The 22,935-nt window shown below is 32.0% G+C and overlaps 1 protein-coding gene across 2 annotated transcripts in view; it reads right to left on the reverse strand.

Annotated features, from left to right (window-relative positions):
• Dscam3 (Down syndrome cell adhesion molecule 3) overlaps nucleotides 1-22,935 on the reverse strand; it is an 80,003-nt gene that overhangs the window by 30,557 nt on the left and 26,511 nt on the right. For both annotated transcript variants that reach the window (XM_081993894.1, XM_081993895.1), the window contains exons 5-15: nucleotides 16,963-17,121; nucleotides 15,970-16,119; nucleotides 12,118-12,238; nucleotides 11,745-11,955; nucleotides 10,559-10,799; nucleotides 8,253-8,406; nucleotides 6,943-7,094; nucleotides 4,241-4,396; nucleotides 3,907-4,169; nucleotides 3,413-3,548; nucleotides 3,234-3,353 (exon numbers count right to left, since the gene is read on the reverse strand). In XM_081993894.1, the coding sequence (XP_081850020.1) occupies nucleotides 3,234-3,353; nucleotides 3,413-3,548; nucleotides 3,907-4,169; nucleotides 4,241-4,396; nucleotides 6,943-7,094; nucleotides 8,253-8,406; nucleotides 10,559-10,799; nucleotides 11,745-11,955; nucleotides 12,118-12,238; nucleotides 15,970-16,119; nucleotides 16,963-17,121 (1,863 nt within the window). The remainder of the gene's footprint in view (nucleotides 1-3,233; nucleotides 3,354-3,412; nucleotides 3,549-3,906; nucleotides 4,170-4,240; nucleotides 4,397-6,942; nucleotides 7,095-8,252; nucleotides 8,407-10,558; nucleotides 10,800-11,744; nucleotides 11,956-12,117; nucleotides 12,239-15,969; nucleotides 16,120-16,962; nucleotides 17,122-22,935) is intronic.

A 22,935-nucleotide genomic window follows, 5' to 3' on the forward strand; every position in this document is an offset into this window, starting at 1 on the left:
GTAGTTTTAAAATGATTTTTTAGGTCAACAGATAAGTATTATTCTAATCCAGTAATAAAAAAAACTCACAAACAATTTCTAATATTTTACGACAGTAATCCAACAGATTTCAACACAATATTAAGAAATACTTTTAGATTGTAACTCTCTGAACAATGCTGTACAATTTTTATTAATAAAAGTTTTCCTACTTTTAAAGTTTTTGCCTGTGTATACACAAAGTAATATTAAAATCTTCCAAGCCTGAAAATTGGCACAAAGTTGTGATTAAGGTGAGTTTCACGTTTCGAGCATTGCTCTTGAGGTCATTTCTAATTAAAGGAAACATTTAAGGGCGTAAAAGTAAATTGTGCCATCTGTAACTTATTACTACAGTATTGTAGTAGAAATGATCCAAGTTAAATAAATACTTTCTTTTGAGGATAATTTACTTGTGCAACTTGTGGTTTAGGAGGGTGAGATGAATTAGTTTTAATGAATCAACTTCAGTTTCTCTACCCTCCTTTCAGTCTATTTAGTACGGTAATTAAATGAACACGTAGGAGGAGTAAATAAGGTTTAGAAGCACATGGGTAGAAAACGTTGTGATTCAGATTTTTTATACAGGGTGTCCCTAAATTGTGTAGAAAAATGCTACCACAATATCCTTGAGGTTTAAATATAAAGATCAAACCTAACTTACCTTCGTCTAAAAGTGGATAATGTCAGAGATACAGAGTGTAAAAAGTTTAAGACATATTTAAATTTAAAAAAATATAATGATATTATTATTAGTTATATTTAAGCTTCAAGAACATTGTGGTAGGGGACACCTTGTATATTCGTTTGAGTTGAATTATGTATAACAAAATCCAAACGAACTACACTTTGACTAAAAAAAAATTTAAACAGGATACGGACAATTGGAAATGGTCAAGGAAGTTATAGTAAACGAAAAAAAATTAATAAAATGTTCTAGCAGGGGTTGATTTGAAAGCTTGAAATCGTATTATTGCAATTTTTAGGAAAACCTTTCGCCCGACAGAAAAGTCTTCATTAAGAAAGTTGTAGATATGGAAAAAATGTACAATTTTTTGTTCTAGTCACTTTAATACCTAACCTCATAATTCAGTAGAAAATTAGGAAAAACTTATTTTTTCATATTTGTTTTTTATTTCTCAATTCTGCAAAAATAATCGTACTTTAACGAAACTTGGTGAAAGCATGTTTTTCAGTCTGAAATAACTATCTTTCGAGATATTTCTATTTTTTGATTTAAAACACATTTTTAAATGAATTTTGTCATTCAGAAAACCCCTTTTTTTTTGACATCTAGTTACTTTTTGCTAAAGTAATATAAAGATTTAATACGAATTTAAAAACATGCTCACCAATTGAAAAAACTCAGAACAATGGATTTTTTAAATAAATTTTAATAATGTAAATTTAAACAGTTTTAAACAGTAAATTTAAACAGATTGCATTAATCGATTATACGCAAAGGAATAAAACTGAAAAAAAAACTGAGTTTCCTTCATTGAATTCAATGTTTATTTTTTACAGTATTGTTATATTTAAACATTTAAGCCGAATATTTTTATGTAGGTATTATTACGATTTTCGAAAAAAAATTACTTTATTATGTTATTTTATTACTTTTATGAATTTTTTTTAACTTTTCTGAGAAGAACCATATTTATTGCAGTTCAGCGCTTTTCTCCCTGACTGTACTGAATTGTTAAGTGTTTTTTTAGGTTATTGGATAGGAAATTTAATGAGGATTCCAAAAATGTGTCTAAAAATGTGATCCGTTTACTAAAAGTTTGTTTTACAGACGATTTTGTTGCAGACTATCCTTTAAACTTTAAACCGTCATTTTTACAGTTCAAATTTTTGCAGCGCGTTTCTCACGGACCGTACAAAATTTTTAGCAGGTTATTGCATAGGAAATTTAATAAGGATTCCAAAAATGTGCTTAAAAATGTGATACGGTTAATACACGTGGGTTTAACAGACAATTTTGTCGCAGACTGTCCTTAAAACTGTGTTTCTGACAGGTGAAAGTATGACAGCGCTGTTCTTCCTGACTGTACCGACTATTTAACTTACTGTTTTTTAGAAAAATTGAATTGAAAGACAGAATAAGAAAGTAATGTTATAAGAATTTTGGATAATGAGGACTTCAAAATTGAAAAAAAATATTTTTTTTAAGTATTTTTCTGAGTTGAGTAAGTGAGTGAAATACTATTAGTTTTGCGAAAATTAGAAATAATAACAAACAATTTTTCTAAGAAATTTTGAGATTATCTATAAAAGTGACCAGAACGCATGTTGTAATTTTTTTCAATAACTATCTTACTAACTTTTCTGTAGAATGTCAAATTGTGCTAGAAATTGCAATAATACGATTTGATTATTTACCACCCCTCTGCCAACTGTATATTTGGTTGGTTACAGACTCACTGATTTAAAAATTTTAATCAAATTTTTTAGCATTACTCAAAATTGATTATTCATAATCTAATTAGTCAGAAGGATCTTGGAACACTCTGTATTTTAGATAAAAATATTTTGTATGCAATTGATCATTAATTTATTGTTTCAGGTTTTTCCCATATTTTTCCATATATTGAAAATCAAAATTAATAAAAGGTTGCATTATTTATCAAAATGATTTATATAAAACTCGATAATTAGCTGCTGTTGCCGTGGCTGGGTGATAGAGTTTTTAGTCATAAGATTATAAATTGTATTTTTAATCAATATGTAATTAATTAATTTCAAGTTATATCTATATTTAATAGTATTTTATTAAAAGAACATTGTACATTATTATTATTATAGTGTTATTTAAAGTTTATTTTGACTTGAACAATTGAAATGTATTAGTAGTTCTACGTAGGAATTTGGTTGACTGACAAAAGTTTAATTTCGTTTGTTTACATTAATATGTCCCTGGTTTCATATAAGTCCATACGCCTCCATAAGTTTTTTAATACAAACTTCTTCGATTTATACTTTATGAGATGCCGTTTACCTCCACTACTCAATAACCTGCATGCTAATATTGAAACACCTGTCCGATTGCTTTATTAAAACAAACTTTGCTAAACATAGCGCCTATGTAAATGAATCTCACAATTAGTTATTGTATACTACACAACCAGTATTAGAAATAAAAAAGATGAATTCCATAAATAAGCAAGATTTTTATCGGTATATCGAGAACCGAACTAGTGCTCAGACCTACTTACCATATCCTTTTAACCAAGATATTGTCGGCTCGGGAAAGCCCTTGGCCAAACACTGGATAAGTACGGAATTACCGAGCAATGCGGAAATATCTTGTGGTTCGATAGTCCATTGTGGAGCAACTAATAATAAAGGAATATATTTGTCGAATATCTTTTTAACAAAGGCTTAAAGCCTTTACCTTTTACCATCAGTTGTGCAGTATAATTGACTCTAGCTGCAGCATTACTGGCAACACAAGTATAAGCACCAGTGTGTTTGGAATTGACATTTTTGAACACTAGCATACTGTAGAATTCTGCTGCCCTTTCTTCGACCTGTAAATTGTGTAAAATTTTCGGCTGACAATAATTTAAAAAGCAACAAAAATCATTATCCGAATGAAAAGTCAGAAGCGCCCGAAGGAATAGTAACTTTCCCCAGTTACAAAGTTTTCTGATTTATTTATGGCTTACTTTGGGATGAACTTCACACTAAGTATATTAATTTATCATTTTACTTTCAAGCGTCTCGAGGATTAATTTTGAGGCAATTGAAATGGCGATCGTTTTAATAGCGAGAGGATATAAATTCCCCCCGAAAACAATAAAGGGTCTTGTTAGACTGGAAGTAAAACTTTATAGATGCCATTTTACCACAAACAATCCTGAAAGAAATAACATCCGTCTAACTGACCTCTAATGACGCCGAAATGGGTTCCTCATCTTTGTACCAAAAAAAGTGGATGGGCAAATCTCCCGCTGTCACTGTACAAGTAACTTGTGCCCTCCCTCCTTCTTGTATACTGCTGGGGAAATTGAAAGGTTCCATTACTGGAGGAGCATTAACAACGAGCTGTATTTCTTTTCGAGCAATATGTCCTTCTTTATCCGCCACGAAACATGTGTAAAAGCCTTTGTCTGTGTTTTGGTCAACTTTCATTATTTTTAGAGCGCCACCTGCAAACCGGTTTTATTTACTCTATCAACAATTTCCTGCTCAGGTCTGGGTAAATGGAACTTAAGCCCACCTTCTTCTAACCGATGTCTCACGTCTTGGGGGAGTTCCTGACCATGTCTCTCCCATCGCACGGACTTTATAGGGTATCCGGAATAGGGACAATGTATTATTGCGTCAGTTCCCGCAACGGCTTTAGTTGGACCGATAGATCGGATAAATGGAGGACCTGTGGTAAAATTTAAAGGGTTTTCAAGCTCGAGCTCAGATAAGTTCGTACAACGAATAAACATTTTACATTTTACAACGCTTTGTTCAGTGAACAGTTCGTTCTCGAATTTCTTTCCTACTCTCTACATTCAGCGCTAGAGCAGTATTTTCAAACTCTTTAACCACTATTTTTTTGCGTCTAACTTGAACCAGCTTAAAATATTACGAAATAAAAAAAAAAAACAACCAACGGAAAGGTTTACTTAAATCGCAAATTAGGCACTTAGTTTTTCATTGTGGTTTTGCAAATGACATTGTCATATTTTAAATGATTTTTGGAACAGTATTACTAGCAGTGTAGTAAATGTAAAAGTTGTATGTATAAAGTGGTTGAGGTTATTAAGTGTTATGCGTGATTTACCCCTTTTGAAGTGTTTTCCGTCAAAAAGGTTACAAAACCAAAAACACATTTCTTGTTGGTGTGCTTTTTATTATTTACTTTACTTTGGTTTTATAGGACTGTTAGAATTCTAGTATAGCCCACAATGTCAAGTCGATTTTCTCAGTTGAAATAAAAAATCCCCAAACTGTCACTTTTCTTCTGTTTCTTTAAAGCTAACGTAGTTACTATGACAGCTAGAAATTTAATTTAAACGTCAAAATGTAGCCCGTAATTTTAGCTTTCTTTTACCTAATTCAAATTTTCTTAAAAAAGTTACAAATAACCGAGATATTGATTGGGAAATAGAGGAGTGCAAACTCCTAATTTGGTTCTTATGACAATTAGGAAATTTGTTCAAACGTCAAAATGTAGCTCGTAATTTAAGATTTCTCTTATCTCAACCCCTTTCCTGTCATTCATTACATCCGCGTTAAACTCTTCCACAATTTATAATATCTGACATAAAATACAACAATGTAACTGTACTAGAAATATTAAAGTATCACAATTTGACTGCCAAGCAGGTTTCTATGACAGTTAGTGGGTTCGTTCAAACGTGAAAATATAGCTTGTAATTTTGGCATTCTGTTACCTGAATACACTTTTTTTAATAACAAATAACTGAGATATTTGACATAAAATACAACAGTGTAACTGTACTAGAAATAATGAAAGTGTCACAATTTGCCAGACAGCTCCTAACTGGATTCCTATGAAGCCAGGAGGTTTGTTCGAACGTCAAAATACAACTCATCGATCAATCTAAATTATTCCTGCACTTAGATTAAATTAATTTTAGTCGAATTAAGCTCTTCTATTATGTAGAAAGCAAAGTTTTATTCCAGCTTAGGAATGATAATTCTGTGTTGAAAAAACCTGCAGAACATGCGTATCATCCCTGTACAGTTGCATATATGCAGATATCAAAAGTGTATAAGATAAAAAAGATGGCTTTTCATTTCAAATAATTTAAAGGCAAAATAATTTTGTCTTTTAAACACCAATTTGTGAATGTACCGTTTTCCCCAAGATTTTGACTGAAAATTCTGAAAAATCAACAGAATCCGGAACAGAATCCAGAACAGATTCCTTTCTTTTGACATGAGACTACTACCATTCTTTCTATCAGTTTGGTAAGTATTTCCAAATGCGTCGTTCAATCATTACATTTGCTCTAAAAACTAAAAAAAAAAATCGTTATTGGATGTCTCAGATTCATTAATATTTGTTGCTATTTCTATTTAATTATTTTTACACTCTCACAGCTATGTTCTAATGATATTAAGTTTTATTAATGAGAAAAAGTGTGTTTTGTAGTAAAATTTTATGATTAAATCTTGGGACTTTCTGTGTATTGACGACTAAAAGAACAACCAGCCCTTTAAGCGTTGTTGCGATTAAACATGTGACAGCCATCTCTGTCACTATATTATTTAGAAGACTTTCCCATATTTTCTGTGCGAAATTGATTTGCAGCCCTTCAGTCTTCTGACATATTTTGTAAATTAAATTCAAATTGATTAGATGGAAATTACTTTGTCAAATTAATTGTAAAAGTGGCAAGCGACTGTAACGAGTCAGGTGGTTTAAATGTAAGTTTTAATACTACATGGTTTTTTGTATTTTTGTGACTACAATTTTCTCAGAAAGCCAGTAAAGTTATTGCCGTTAACGTAACTGATATATTATTTAAGCGAATCAGTCATCAATATCTTATTACAGAAAATGTACCCCAGGAAAAAGAACATTAATAAATTACATAATAAAATTTTCCCTTTACATCCGCTCACATTTAACATTTCTCTTTTGCATCGTCGATATCTTATCTAGTATTCAGCGCTTTAAAGATCGTCTCTAAAAAGGGAATACAGTGAGTGGCGATGAATAAAACATATTGAACACATTCTACTCGAATTTTATAGCAAGCTTTCCACCACAATAATCAGTCAGCCGTTTTTACACACACCGTCAGCATTTGATTGCATTGAATTATGTATTTCTTCTCGGAGAAGAAATTCGCTAGTATGCGAAAAAAGGATTTTCCAGCATTCGGTTAATGCACGAAATTGCGAACAGGGGTGTTCAAATGGCGTACCAAAATTAATCAAGCATAAACGACATACCGTAAACGTTAAGTCTAGCAGAGTGCGCGACTATTCCTAAAGCATTCGAGGCCATACACGTATATAATCCTCCATCTTCCACTCTAACGCTGGTTATATTGAGATGTGCAATGACATCCCCAGCATCATTCATGTATTGACTGATAGCAAATCTGCAATTAGAGAGCCTCTTAATAGGATACTATCAAATACGGTTAGAATTAATTAGCCTGACTACGAACAGTTTCATCTCTGTAACGACTTAACTTCTTTATATCTAAATGAAAAAAATGTGTTAAACTGAGTCAAGCGTAATTGATTCCGTGGAAGCAGAAGCAAACAAAATGTAGGTTTCTCCCCAAGGAATCCAAGGATGGTAGCCACGGCACTTTAATTTAATTTCTAAAGTTGGAGTTCGTTTTAAAATACTCCGAGTATTGAGAGCAACAACTTTTCTCTTTTTCTCCCTGCTGATGGCTTAAAATTCCTAAACACGAAATCTACTTAACGTAAACTGAATGTTCTAACTTTCCGCCTAAATAAGTCACTCTTTTTAAACCAGATTATTGTGTAATTTAAAATAGGATGAGCTGAACTTCGAAAAAAGTAAAGATCACCCTATTCCCACAGGCTTCCCTTGGCGAGTCGTGGAAACTAAATCCAATTTAACGCGGTCCAAACACAAAAGCTAGCTTTTCAATTGACTCTTCGTAAAAGCTTTCGTTTCTAGGATTGTGAGTTTAACACAGAATGACGGAAATTTTAGGGTTGTCGAGTAAACAATGGCAAACAAAATAAAAACCTCCCTGACTTCCAAACAGTCACAATCAATTACAATTTGTACCAATTTTCTACGTTGTTTTTTCTCATGTACTGCACAACTAAAAATGAATTACTTGATACATATTAAATTCCATAACATGAATTTGAACCACAGTGTCATAAATTAAGTCAGAATAAAAGCTTAAATTACAAAAATGTCATTATAGTGATCAATACTCAGTGTCAGGAATTCAATTTGTTTTCCAAAACGTACTAATTCAGCGTTTGGAAGATAGCAAATAGCACTATCGACAAATCTATCTCGATAATGTTTTCTAAATATAATTAATGTTCGAGTAATGGATAAAATTCACATTCAATAATTGATACACACTTCATACATTTGGCTTTGCTTACTCACGCAAACTGCTTATTGATTTTTAACAATTCAATTTACCATCCTGCTGGTGCTCTTTAAATGCATTCAAAGTTAATTTCGTAACCGCTTGAGTTCGACTGTATATTTGCCATTCCTGTCGTGGATAAACTAAAAGTCGTGCTTGTTTTACCTGTAGTCCGGTTTCAGATCGATCAAAGATTGACCATCAAGTAGCCATTTAAACTGGGGTGGTGGTGAACCAGTTCCTGAACATATCAGTGAAACCTGAACTCCTGGTTGCACTGCTTGTTCTACGAAGTAGTGTTGCATTTCAGGGACAGTATCTAAAATTGACCACTTTGTATATTTCAAAATTTAAAAATAACACGAATGTTTCTATGTTTATTTAAGTTTTCTAAACGTTTTTGGTTAGATAATTAGTCATTACGGGTATTAAGCTTGACCATCCTACATCACCATAACTCTCCTATTTAGATAGGGTCCGTTGCATTTTTGTTGCTTTTCTTGGCTGTCATGAAAATCTATTTTCCCCCAACCTTTTGTTCATTTATCAAGAAACAAAATTAATTTTAACGACGATAGTGTCGGCGGACTTGATAGGAATAAGAAAGCTTCTCAATGTTTTTATGGCGCCAATCTGTATTATTTACAGTGCAGCGTTGGATTAAATTACTCACCTTTACAAATTACTAGATAAAGCTTTGAAATGATTCGACTCATTGGAAAAACTGATGTAAGAACTACTTAGAAATTGATTATTTGTGATTTAAAATAATAAAGTTTTCAGGGTGTTCTTTATTCAATACAGTAAAAGAATAAGTAACAAATTTACGTTTTTAAGGCAAAAGAGTATCATAATAATAGATTATGTAGATAGATTTGTTTCCTAATATAAAAATATGCAAAATGAATGTCATTTTAATACAGTAAATCAACAGTGCTGAGCTTGGCATAGTATTCATAAAACTCTTTCTTCTGGGTTATTTATTAATTTTTTTGTTTATTACGATGTTGTAACATCATGCAACATTGATACAAAATGTATGTCTCGTTGGTATAAAGCAATTTTAGGCATATAGTCACTTGCATAGGCATTAAGTATCATAGCAAATAGCAAAATAATTCATTTTTTTTCAGATTTTCCTATTTGTTTAGGCATTATTAGACTATTTTGTTATTTGCTGATCCATTTACCATCTGCCCAGCCTTACGTTGGAATTTAACAAAAAAAATGTTTTCTGAGAAATTAAAATAAATATTTCTCTCATTTCGCTCAATTTAGAGTCCCTTCAATTGTATTACACTTTAGTTCGACTTACTGATTCTTGAGCAATAGGCAAAGTAATTTAGAGTATTAGAGTAAAGTAGCTGAGTAAAATGCTAGAACTTTTGCTAAGAGTGGTTTATATGTTGCGAAATAGCAGGAGTACCGTTCAAAGTGAAGGATTTGGGGAATTGTTAGTTTTGTAAGAATTTAAGAGACTCGGTTGAAGAAAAGTTAGAGCCTGCTTATTTTCAATTTAAATAACCCAAATCTAAAATTTACATTTGTATCTGGTTGTAAATGATACATCTGACATAGATAAATAGATTATTGGAATTTCCATTCATGTTCCATACAATATTTCCTTTTTTCATAAAATCATAAAACAACAACACAGGAAATACCACCCAACAAAAATTTAATCCGGTGTTAATGAATTAATAAACCAATTCAATAACAAAATTCTATATACAAAGAACTAATTGGAAGTTTCCCTTCCCTTTCGAGAGCAAAGCAATCCAACGCTACAGATTGTTGAGGAAAATAATGTCCACAGAAGGGATTTTCCAACTAACCCCTTAACACAACATTTTTCAAGGGAAGAGTTAATTGGTCCCCACAATCTATATATATCAAACAACCTGTTGATATTCAGAATCAATTATGCATGCTTTGTAGTTTGGAAAATGGGAGTTAGTTAAGGTAAAAGGTTTGGAGATCGTTTTTGCTGTTAATAGAATCAGTCTGAATAACCCAACAAATAAATATGTATGGGGAATGCTCTATCTTGCTGGATTTTTATTCGGACGGATAAAATATTAGGGTTCGAGTCCGAGTTTAAAAACCTTTTAATTTGTCTATTCCCATTTTTTTTATTTCGAGACCGGAATGAGTTAGTACATAACGCAATTTTTGATATTAACATCAAATATTTTATATTTAATGAAACCAGCGAAGTAGGATTGGTTTTCGCATCGGTGTTATTCGAGTATTAAATTATTTTATGAGAAAAGAGAGGAAACTTGGCTCACGTGATTTATTGTTGACGGAAGTTGGAACTCATTTCCGTTGGGGTTTTTCCCCCGACTGTCTGTTCGCGTTAAGTGCTGAATACAAGTCTATTTTTGTTATTAATTTGAGGTGTCCCAGAATTCATTTTACTTCTTGATGAAGTGTCAGAGACTTTGATGAATACCTAATTTAAAACATACCTCCTAATCTCAACTCGGCGCTTCCTTGAGCATTTTCTTTTTCGTTTTCCACAAAACACTGATACATTCCTCGATCGTGACGTGTTACGTCAACAATTTGCAGCACCAAGGGTTCCAACAATTTGATTCTTTCATTCCTATCAAATGAAATAGGCATTCCATTTCTCAGCCAACGCACTCTCCCTATTGGAGTACCGGAAACCGTACAATTGAAAATTGCATTTCCACCGGAATTAATAACCTAAAATTAAATTTTCAAAGTTAAAACCAATCGCGGAGTTTTCCATTTAATTTTTCGTCAGTGTATGGTATTTACTCTATAACTAGTTAAGAGGTTTAAGTGGATAGTAGAGTTTTTGTTTAAATTAACTTTGTAGAAATGTTTTACATGTTTGAGACTAGTTATTCACTTTGCTTGCCTGGTCTCAAGAAAGTTTGTTTGGAATGTCGGAATTACGAGCTTGACTTTGGGATTTTAACAGGCAACTTTAAAATGTATAACAAAGTGTCAGCAAATCTTAAAATGAAAGTAATAAACTGAAAATGATGAATATTAAGGGAGCCGGAGGGTTCTAATTATTTGTGGAAATTAGTGTATTTAATCCGAAAGTAACACCGTAGCGACAAAATAAAAGCAAAAATGAGCCTTTCCGTTTCTCAATCAAGCATCCCAAAGGGTATCTTGTCATAGTCAGGCTGAAAATTACTTCATCCCAGAGTAGACAACCTTTTCAAATTAAATTGTGTTCCTGGACTGGCGGCGTTGCCGCCTAACTAGTTTTTTAATGTAGGTCGTTCTTGTCGTTTTTATTACAAATACACTATTAAAAACATAATTGCATACGTAAGTAGGAAATACGAATAATCAGCCAGGAAAATGGAGGAAGCAACGTGAATATTTCCAGGTCTTATATCTGGTAACTTATTATCAGAGACGGCGGTAATATAAAGCTGTTTAGAAGACAATATCTCGTTCCTATTTCTGCAGGAAGGGGGATATCACGTGGAAAAGCGCTGTTATGGAGATGATATAGCTAACGCCAAAATAAAAACACTAACTCGGTTCGTTTATATCCCTAGGGTGGCTGAATATGCTATGAAATGAAAATTGTTTATTCCTCCTGGTTCATGATAACTGTATCCAGTTTTAGCTGTCCCATTTCGAGAAAACACCAAAAACACTTACCTGTAGTTGAGGTAAGACGTGAACGCTGAGATGTCCTACAACATCTAAATGTATATCCAGTCGTTCTTCTCCGAACGTATTAAATACTTTGCATGTCCATCTTCCTGAATCTTCAGGCTTCAAACGTTTTATCAACAATATATCTTGGGAGGGCTCTAGTCTGGATGAAGCGTGTACAGGTTGTAAAAACCCTTTTACATCTCTAAACCACCTGTTTAAAATTCCCACATGAAAACATTCACTCTGATCAAAGTTTTGTGCAAGATATCCACTTTCACTAAACTTTTGTGCCCAAGGATCTACTTCAGACGTAGACCTTTTGTTTGTTATTCTCTTAAGCAGAAAAATCATTAAAAAGTCTTTTATGTCTTACCCGAAACTAGGAGGAGGATTGCCTTGAGCTGTACAAGTCAAATGAATATCAGTTTCCTTATAATAGACAAATGTCGATAAAATATTAGAGTTGAAACGGGGAGGTACATTTCTCGTTGACTCTGTAACAAAAAATCGTTTTGATAACTCACTGATTAATCAGACTCTCCGAATAAGTAAGCAAATACACCTTGTAGACGCTTAAAAACAGGACCGATCTATAAATAATGTAAGCGTAAAGGCATTAGCATATAATAAATATTTAATTTTCCACTCTCTGAATAAAGGGACGCAGTTAAAAATCCCTCAAAAGTTGGGGAATGACTCTTTAAAGTATTTTAGGAACTTTACGCTGCTTTCCATTGAGATTCTGTCTGCCACAAGATAAACCAATAAGTAATTAGCCTCTATAAACCTAGTTTAACTGAAATTCAGCTGCTATTAGTTTCAAATTTCAATTGCAAATCTACATTACAAATAGTTTCAGTAATTGCAACATGTACCGGTGCTCTATTAATAAAGGGTGTAAGTCATATCTAAAAATTGATAAAACCCATAATCATAGATTAAACTTTTTCCGGATGTTGTGATCGATAAGTTAATTAAATTAAATTCAATGTATGATCATTTAGTAGAGAATTGTATGAAAATTCAATTTGACTGTTGGCAATTTCTTTTAGAATATTAACAAACAGAAATTGCTTCCTCAACACAAAAAGTGTTTACATAAAACATGTCTGTCTGATAATTTAGAATTATAATCGAGATTCCCTTTACACCTCGTATATCAAATATACACCGTTTCATTTAACACCGAAGAAAATCATTAAAGACTTATGATCATTTGAAAAGCACCCTTTAAAAAAGTTAATTAAAAGCTTTTTCTGCTCTACTTAAGTGCAAAATAGAGTAGAAAATGCTCTTTCTAGCAAGCTATCCAATTGTAAAATACGATATTTGGTTCTGTAGATTTAGTAGTGTATTATTAAATAAGGTTTAACATGATATTTTATTGGAATGTTATTACTTTAAGTTTACATAACAGTAACAGGTTAAGCTTAATAAAATTGTTAATGCTGTCGTTGCAATTTTTGTGTTTGGTTTGCTAAAAGATTTTATTACGAGTATATTGCCTTAGGTTAACTAGATTTAATATTAGACCATTTTCATATTAGAATTAATGTATGGTAGTATAAACATTTGTTAAGGTGAAATTAACAATTTATACCACTTGACACAGATCTCTTAAATATGTTAAATGATTTTTTTCGGAACGTCAGTTTTATAATTTATTATTTAATCAATTTCATAAATTTGTAGGCACAGAGCCATTCCCTTGAATGACTTGAATTTTAAATGGTACGGAGAATCGAGCGGCACGTCAAATAAAAGGTATTTCAATTCTCGTTGCAAGCAAGCTGATTTTTTTCTTAAGCCTTCAAATATTGTAATAAAGGTTTTATAAGGTGGAGAAAATACTTATAAACTTAAGGAGATTCCATCAATGCTTGGGGTTGCCTACCGGGTAATTCAAATCTGACGCTCAAGAGCAACAAAAAAGTTAGATTGAATTAAGTAAGTAAGATTTTAATTATGACGGTTTCAAATTTGTCATCCAATGTTTCGTCATTTGGCAGTCATCTTGATATTATCCAGAAAAATAGTGCATTTTATTCTGATTTCAGTGACGTCTTATGGTTTGCTTCATAAATGATCAACTTTTTCTATCAAAACTAATTTTATTTTAATTAGCCTATAGGAAGTAATCTGTTCTATAAACATTACTTGACAATACTTGTCAAACGTTATTAGTCGATCTACACATACTTGAAATTCAACACAAAACTAAACTTTTCAAATGAGGAAAAATAAAATGATAAAACTTTCTTACAACTTTGGAAAATTAGAATATCTCTTCAGCTAATCCTGTAAACGAATATGTAGCAGTAATCAGTATTTTTCCTCAGATATTGTTGAACTCAACCTCTCTAGCGACCGAAAACTATATTCATTTTTTTCAATGAAGTCATTTACCAAAAAATTGTTTTTGATTAGAACTAATCAGAGGAATATTTGACACCTATTTTTTCTTTTTTAAAAATGAAACATTTAACTGTGAAAAACAAGCCAGTAAAAACTATCCTTATTTGGTACACCATTATATCTGTGACGTAGCAATGGAATATTCGTCCTATCTCTCTTCTGTTTAGAGTAGTATTATATTATGATTTAAAATATTATCTTTTTCTGGAAAAAATGCTGTTTAAGCGTTGTGTTTTTCAATCGTGTTCAAACAATACTAAGAGCTGCTCCAATAATAGCTATTTATGTACTAAGGGCGTTAGAGAGAACATAATGCCATAGGCCCTCGGGCTGTGTCGACCTGATACTCTCCCTAATGCCTGTGGAGCATACAATGTTTAATGTTTCATCTAATTCAGCAATTATTTACTGACATTGAAAAGTAAGGTATACCTTTACCGGTATTTTGTTTAGTGTTTATTTTACCTGAATGTTGTGACTTTGATAGTCCTGTCAGTCAGCAAAAGTTTATATTTGAAACCTTAATTCCCACTATGGCAGAGGACCCCATTGCAAATATCCACTTGGAGGCTATTATATTTCTATTAGTAAGTTTAAATACATTTGTCAAGTTTCGTCAGTTAGAAGTGAACTTATCGCAATTTTTGACAGATATTTTCAATTTTTTACTTGATGTTTATTATCAATTTTAATAACTCTAAGTGAACCTACTGCATTTTTATGACATTTGCTGATAATAGTTGATAGTTAGTTTTATCTATAATTATCACGTGCAGTTATGAATTTCGTATGTTCTATATCCTACAATTTATAACCATTTGCTTCATAGCTAGCCATTTTTAATTTAACGACTTGTCCTCGAATTTTTATGTTTTTCATAGATAGTAAAACTAAATAATGTATTTTTGGTTATGCCACATTTTGTATGGTGTTTTTGTCATATTTTAGAGCTTTTGTGGGTGTGATGTTTATTGATAACACCATTTTGTTGGGACCTTTTGGAAAATGGTTAGATGGTACATTAAGCCCTTTTCAACGCAGTACTGTTTAATTTCATTTAACAGATGATCTCCTCTAGTCCTCCATCATCGCAGTATCAGTTATCTATCTTTAAATTTCAGTAAAATCTATTACTTTTACGAACAAAATCTTTAAACATTTTGAAAACTTCTGACTTATATTCTTTACCGTATACATATAGTGAGTTTAGATTTACTTTTATATATGACAAATAACAATGTTGACTGTTTACTTATTATACAAGATTATCATAACTTTTGATCAGGTTGTATACCTGTATAAATTGAATGTTTTCATAAACCAATTTTTTAATTGTCAAAAAAATATTTTGCTTATTTTGGTTACGGAGTTTTGATTCAATTTTACATTTAGGATTGTTTTAACTTCACCAAGTCTAAAAATATTTTTATACAAAATTTTAAGAAAATTACCTCATCAAAAAATCCAATTTCTATTTTATTTTTGGATACATTCTCAAATACATACTTAAAACAGCAGCTCCTATAGTTTCTGAGATCTTAATGGTGAGTCAAATTTAAATTACCCTGTAGAGTTTAGTTATGGTTAGTAACAATATACTATAGATTGCAAGTTCTTACAGTTTCAAACCGGCACTGATCAAATTTCGGTTGAAAGTATATTAATTATTTATTGCTTAAGCACACAAGTGACACAAAAGAAAAAATACATCAAAAAAGTAGAGAAAGGATTTTTTCCTATAATAATATGTAAAATTATCTCTCACACACTTGTAGAATAGAACTATAATTAGCTGAAAAAAATCACTTACCAATTACAGTAAGTCTGGCAGCTTGAGATCTTTTCCTCTCTTGGGTTAAGGCATGTATAGTAAGGCAGGAATAAGTTGGTAAGCTATCATCATGCCTGGCAGACCTAATGAGAAGTTCTCCAGTTCCGTAAGTAACCACAATTCTCCCACCTGGAAAGTTATATTTGAACAATAATTCTCTATATATTCTTTTTATTCTCGATGATGCTAAGTTTGAAAGATGAAAAAATTCGGAGTTCATCCATAAGATAAACATAATATTAGAACTCAACGAACTTCAGATAAAGAGGTTCCTTAATAATTTATAAGTTGCAGCATTGTTTCGCTTTCTCTTTACAATTCAAATCTTAAAATTCGGTTCACATTTTATGGAACGAGGAGGAGCTCAATCCCTAGAGAAATGCATTCGGCAGATTTGGCCAGAATACGTTATGCGAAAATGTTTATTTGCTTTATCAAGGATACTACTCAAATCCTCAATCGTTAAATTTTAACATACAATTACTCGGATTGAGTTATTTTAGGTTTGAACGAACTAAAGAATGTTGCGAGCATGCAAATTGGATTGTAGAAAAGCAATATTTCCTAGTGGAAATAATTTTTCAACGAGTCGAACAAGCATGCAATATGCAATATTTGACATTTGACTTAATGAAACCGTACAAAATTAGAGCACACTAAATTCTTCAGTAAACAAAGGCTTTATTAATTGTTTCCTGTATTTGCCAAGTCTGTTTGACCTATTGTCATGCGAGATAGGCTCGCAACAATTGAAAATTAACTGAGCAACGATCGATTTGCATTTGTTCGACAAAAAAGGATGTAAATCACCGAGAGCTGTGTTGCACGTTATGATGAGGCGCAAAACTTCGATTATTTGGCTTTTAATATCCGCGGAAAAATTGCTGAAATATGGAAAGAATACTTCTATTATTTCCTGTTATAGCGAGCGCATTAAGCGCAGGATAGGGTATCAATTAAGTTTGAACTTACCCATGTTAGGGCCGGGTAATAGGATACTTTCATCCCTCGACCACGATGTAACCGTGACATGTTCTTTGACTACAGGAGGAATGACGCAGGTTAACACTGCGGTATTCCCAGCTATCACATGAGAATGGTACACGTTCACTTCATATTGCTCGCTAACCACTGCAAAAATTATCTTTCATCGGAACCGTATATATTTTTCTTTTATTCTAGAGTATAATATGTCCTTTGTATTTCTCCACCGAATTAAATGACCAAATAAACTATGGGTCAAAAAGAATAGGACTCCTACATGTTTGCCTTTTTCCTTCTCTGCAAAGGCCGATCCAATTTTGATCCACCTTTCGATCATTTTTTGCTTATTCGATGGTCTTGAGTAACGTCCCGAAACTTTTCATTGTTCAAAGTAGACAGGATTTATTGTAAAGGTTCAAAGTTTAATCCATTTGCAAATTTGTAGAAAAGCTAAATCTACTATTTTTAAGTGAGTATTTATACTAAGTCAGAATTAACCAGTTTACAGCGTGAGTAAGATAAAATACAATTACCTCGTAGTCATAAAGCAAATTTAGGCATTTAGTTATTTGCCTGGGCATTTACTAAGTGCCATGGCAAATGCATTTATCTGACAGATGCCTAGTTATCAATCGACTTTGTTAGTTGCCGAGTCATTTACCATTTTTCCAGCTTTATGCATATAATGGTAATTTAACCCCAAAAATTAGAAACTTCTTGGACAAGCGGCAAGATGTACACGGTGCGTCAACAATAGAGTAAACTTCATTATCTCATTTGTTTGGAAAATTGCAAAAAAATTATTTAGAGAATATTTAGATGCATAGTTTAAAATTACTTTTGGGTATACAGGCTGGTTCATAAAGGAATGGCAGATAAAATATTATTTTTTTTAAATAGGTCTAGATATACAAATTTTATTTTCATGGGAAAAAGGCTATCGACCACATTTGGTCTTTCTGTCTATGTTTACACGTATCATATCTAATCAATAGACATACAAATTATAGAGCAAAAATAATCTTAATTCTATTTGAAGTGCTCCAACAGGGTGGATGCGGGAAAGAAGTATCGGGATTGTTTAGTTGGTCTTGTTAAGCAAAGTGGAGTAATTATAGTCCAGTTGTAAAGATTTATTAGTCTTAGAGCAATCTGTTGTGTGGTTTGTGTTTATTTTTTAGTTTTGTCAGTAGCGTTTGCTCTGAATATGTGCCCTTATTCCAGAACTGGTCTACAAATGGATTGGAGTGTTTTGGAAATTTTAGCTTTTGGTCTAGTGTCACTCCTAGGTATTTTACGTCATTTGTGGGTTCAGTTCTGTGACTGTCCGCTGTAATAGTTGGAGACTCGTCTTTAATGGTTTGCTAATAATAGTTGGTTTTTAGTTACGTTGGGCGTTAGTCTCCATATGATAGAATGAATAGAGGAAGTGATTGTAGTTTTGAAACTACTTTCGATGTAGTTTTGTCATGAACAATAAGTGCAGTGTCGTCTGCGTATTGTAATATGTATGCTGTTTTGTCAATTTGGTTTTTGCTGCTTGTTGTGGTTGTATATGTATAGGTTTAGAATATTCCTAAAATTCCTGTTTGTTAATAATGTCATATACCTAAACCTAATGGTTTATATGTATTAATGTATACATTGTATCTAAAAGTATAATAGTCATATTTGGTACGACCGTTCTACAGGGCGTTCAATTTTTTTACATTTATTTTGGCTACTAATTCAATTTAACAAATTTCGACTTTTCTACATAAAACACCCTGCGCATTATTCTTTTTTCTGATAGCTTTTACGAAACACTTAAACTTTTTTTTAAATCTGTCATAAACCTGATTTTGGTAATTTGCGATTTATTTATATTTTTAGAGATAAATTAACTCAACTAAACTTAACCTTAGCAAGTTGGTTTATGTGGTAACAGAGAGTAATTTTTAACCGTGCCACGTGGTTTTTTCGAAAATTTGGCAGAAACTAATTTTTGCTCTCAAAACAAGAAAATGTTTCTTACTTAACCTAACCTAGTTAAATCACGAGTTTTTTTTAACTTAAATATTACTAACTGATTATAAATCAAACTCGTTTATGCAAAACTCCGTTGAGTTAATTATGAGAAAATCATATAGCGGCAAAGAGGAGGATAAAAATCAATCTTTGCGGGGGTTAATTTTCGTCATTGGTTTTTACAGTAAACAGGAAATAAAAAAAGCATTAGCCATCAGCGAATTTTATAAACGTGGAAATAACAGAAAATGGATTTAATAAAGAACATGCAAAAGCTTTTTGATGATTCCTTTTAGCGGAATTTGATTTCTCTAGTAATTTTATAACATCGGGCTCGATTTTAACTGTTGATTCGTTGAATATTTTTATGGTTTTTTACGGTGATATAAGTTTCGCTTTTATGTTTAGTTCAAAAGTGCCATAAAACATTTACGTTTATTTTAATTAAGCTGGGTGAGTGGTTGAGTTAAAACTTTATATAAGGGATGTTTAATGATGGTTATTGTGTTGAAATCTAAAATTTCAGAGACTCTAAAACAGCAGCCGTATTATATATATGGTAATAAAAGCATGGTGTCGAAGCATCCGAGTAAAACCGCTAGAAAATGCAATTGCGAATGAATTATAATAAAGCTCTGTTGTTTTAATTTCCCTCGGTGATGCCACTAGGTCAGTAAAAACAAAAAATAACTGTTCATCTGCCAAGTAAGTGGAAGCATTTTGGAGTGAAATAACGAAACATATTTCCACTTTTTTCTCTAGAAAGTAAGTTTGGAGATGCCGGAAGCAAACACGAAACGCAAATACGTCCAGCTAAATGGGCAAAACTTCTTCGTTTCTCAACTCTACAAACACGTCCGACGCGTATACTTCATTTCTCCTTCATTAACTATTTACAACCAATTAAAAATGAGGGGCCATATAGTGCTCACGGTATTTTCCCAGTAGATTGCAAGGCGAAACCTCGTATGACACTTTTAGGTTTAACAAAGCAACAAAGGGACGTTCATAGTTGTCTCCTCATTTATTTACAGTATATTGTACTGACATGATTGGCTCTATTACTGGCAAATCCTGAAAAAAAAATCTCACTAAAGATTGCATGTTGAATTTATAATAATAACTAGTCCACTATCAATGAGATATATATCTCAGTTTTAACGTGATGGTGTTTTAAATAATGTCAATTGTATAAGAAATTTACTAGTCTCAGTACAAGTATTGTCAATTTCCTCTTTTATTATTATTTCATCATCACTGTCTTCTCTATTAAAACAGTTTTTTTAACTTCCTCAGACTCCTCGTCTATACAGATCTTCAAATCAACCTCACTTCACAAGTCATTCTTTTGCATCATTTTAACTTCACATTCGTCCGAAGTTTCTTATTGCTAAGTTCATGGTTTTCTAAAGCCTTTCAAAAATTATGGGTTAATTACATAAGTCACGTGACACGGTGGTTAGGTTGAAAATGACTTTTTGCCACAACATAAGCCAGTGGCTTGGTTTCCTATAAATTTTTTTCAAATTTTCAGAAAAAAATCACGTAACTTGCTTAGGTAAAGTTAACACAGGCCAATTTACTTTTTTCCAAAAAAAGATCAAATTAAAGTTATATTAAGTATTGTCGGGTTACAACCTCTTTACAGCAAAATCCACTAAGTCATTCAAGAAATTCTTAATTGAAATGCATAAAATACCAAATTCATTTCAAGACATGTGAAATGAAAATTGAAATACTCTATCTTTCAAGTCAAATTACTCGAAATTGGATATTTTGACTTAATGTATTTTGCTTGCAACCCGACGATATGTATTATTAAGGTTAAACTGCAAATTTTATTTTCTTGCTGATTGCTAAACAACAATAATTTTGATGGTTAAAAATTGTTTCTGACTATTAGAAAGGTATGTAAAACTGATTTATTACTATTCATCTCGATAAAGGACAAATAACTGTAATAATAGAAAGTGCGGTTAATCTTTTGGATATAATAAGAAACGCGGTCTACTCAATTTCGAGTAAATAATAGAGCCTCCGCGATTCTGATTTCCCTTGTGGTGCTCTCTGGGCTGCTCTAGGTCATATTTGGATTAGCAAATGATTACAATTCAAATAGAACTCAACTTGTTAAAAAGTCAGGAGAATTCTCTCTCTTTTCACCACTTTGCGGGATTATTTAGTTTCGAGATTTAAACGGAATCACAATGGTTTATTTTAACCGCATTAATTTTAATAACAATCCCTTTATTACGGCGAAAACACACGCATTAACGCTTATCTTAGCAACAAAATAATTTAAACCACCCTTTAAGCAGCTTTTTGATTCTAAGCGCCCCTTCTGCTTTGTTCTACTACGGTGCTTTTCTCCATTGTAATTCGAAAATAATAACACCCTAAACATATAGCATATTTTTCTAACTGTAAATCAGATACTATAGAAATTCTGGTGTGAATTTATCACCGTATGGGTCGTTAGCAAACAACACTTAAAGCCCTTCAACAACTGGAAGACGTGTGATTTTACTGAACCTACTAATCTCCCCTTTTTTCAATTACAACCTTATGCATTTTTTATTAAATGCTCCCTGGTTGTTTTGGGGTGTTTAATATGTAAAAATCAATTTCTTGATTTTTCTGCTAGATGGAGCTAGAGAGGAGTCTGGAATGTTTAATCAGAACATGAGGTTAATTGTTATCAAAGAAGTCTAAATATTTTTTATGAGTAAAATAGTATGTAGTTTTTAAGGTTTTGAGGAATCGTAAAACCTGGACAGTTGCGCAATATTTCTCGATTTGGTATCTGAATAATTTTTAGAAGTTACAAAAAAGTGTATATAAGGAAAGTCGTAGACATTTTTGTCTTCTAGAGGATTGTGTGTTTTAGCGTTAAGGAATTACCAAGGCAAAAAGTGGTCTACCAAACTGCTTTTTATCAACTAACTTGATTTCATCTGAACGTAGTTTCGTAATTTGAGAAGTTACAAAAAAGTGCATTTAAGGAAAATTGTAGTAAATTTTGTCTTTTCCAAAAGGTGTTTTTGCCCTTAAGAGCATTTCTAAAATAGAGTTATTTTTACTTATACTGTTTTAAATTTTGCAATTTATTTAGATTTTTTAGGGGGATTAGCAAGATTACACTTAAAACTACCTAATTTAATTAAAAACTTATATATGATATCATTTTCCTGTCATGACTGTCATTAATTTCATTTTTAAAAGTAATAGTAATCTGAAGATATTAAGATTTAAACAATTTGTAATTTATCAATAATTTACTGACAATTGTCAAAACAACTGTCATAAATCTCAGAAACACGGCTTGTTTCGAAAACTGTAAGAAGACTTTTTCCAAATTATAGGTAAATTTTGACAGTTTTGACATAAGTGACACGTGACAGATATCACGTTATTTTTGAGGATAATTTACCTAGGGAGTCACGTGACCACTGTCATTTTGACTGTCATAAATATCGAAAACACGTTTTGTTTAGAGTACTGCAAGGAAACTGTTCTAAACCTTGATTTTTGCAACTGTTGAACACAGTTTGACAGTCAGGGACAAAATTGCCTGTAAAACCCACTTGGACTGACAAAATTACTGTTTTAAGTGCATTTTTAGAATTCTCATTAAATTTCCTATACAATAACCTGAAAAAAAAACACTACAAAATTTTGTACAGTTAGGGAGAAAAGCGGTGTCAAAGTTTGAAGGGCCAGTAACACAGTTTGAAAGGACAGTCAGGGAATCGCTTTTAAAACTCACTTGGAGTAAAAAAAATGACAGTTTTAAGCACATTTTTGGAATCTTCAGTAAATTTACTATCTAATGAGCTGAAAAACTCTACACAATTTGATACAGTCAAGGATAAAAGCGGTGTCAAAAGTTGAATTGCCAGAAACACAGTATTTGTAATTTACCGGTCAAATTTTCTTGGTAAAGTAAAATATTTA

The sequence above is a fragment of the Ips typographus genome, linkage group LG16, assembly GCF_016097725.1.
Source record: "Ips typographus isolate SLU linkage group LG16, UJ_Ityp_2.0, whole genome shotgun sequence".
Lineage (NCBI taxonomy): Eukaryota > Metazoa > Arthropoda > Insecta > Coleoptera > Curculionidae > Ips > Ips typographus.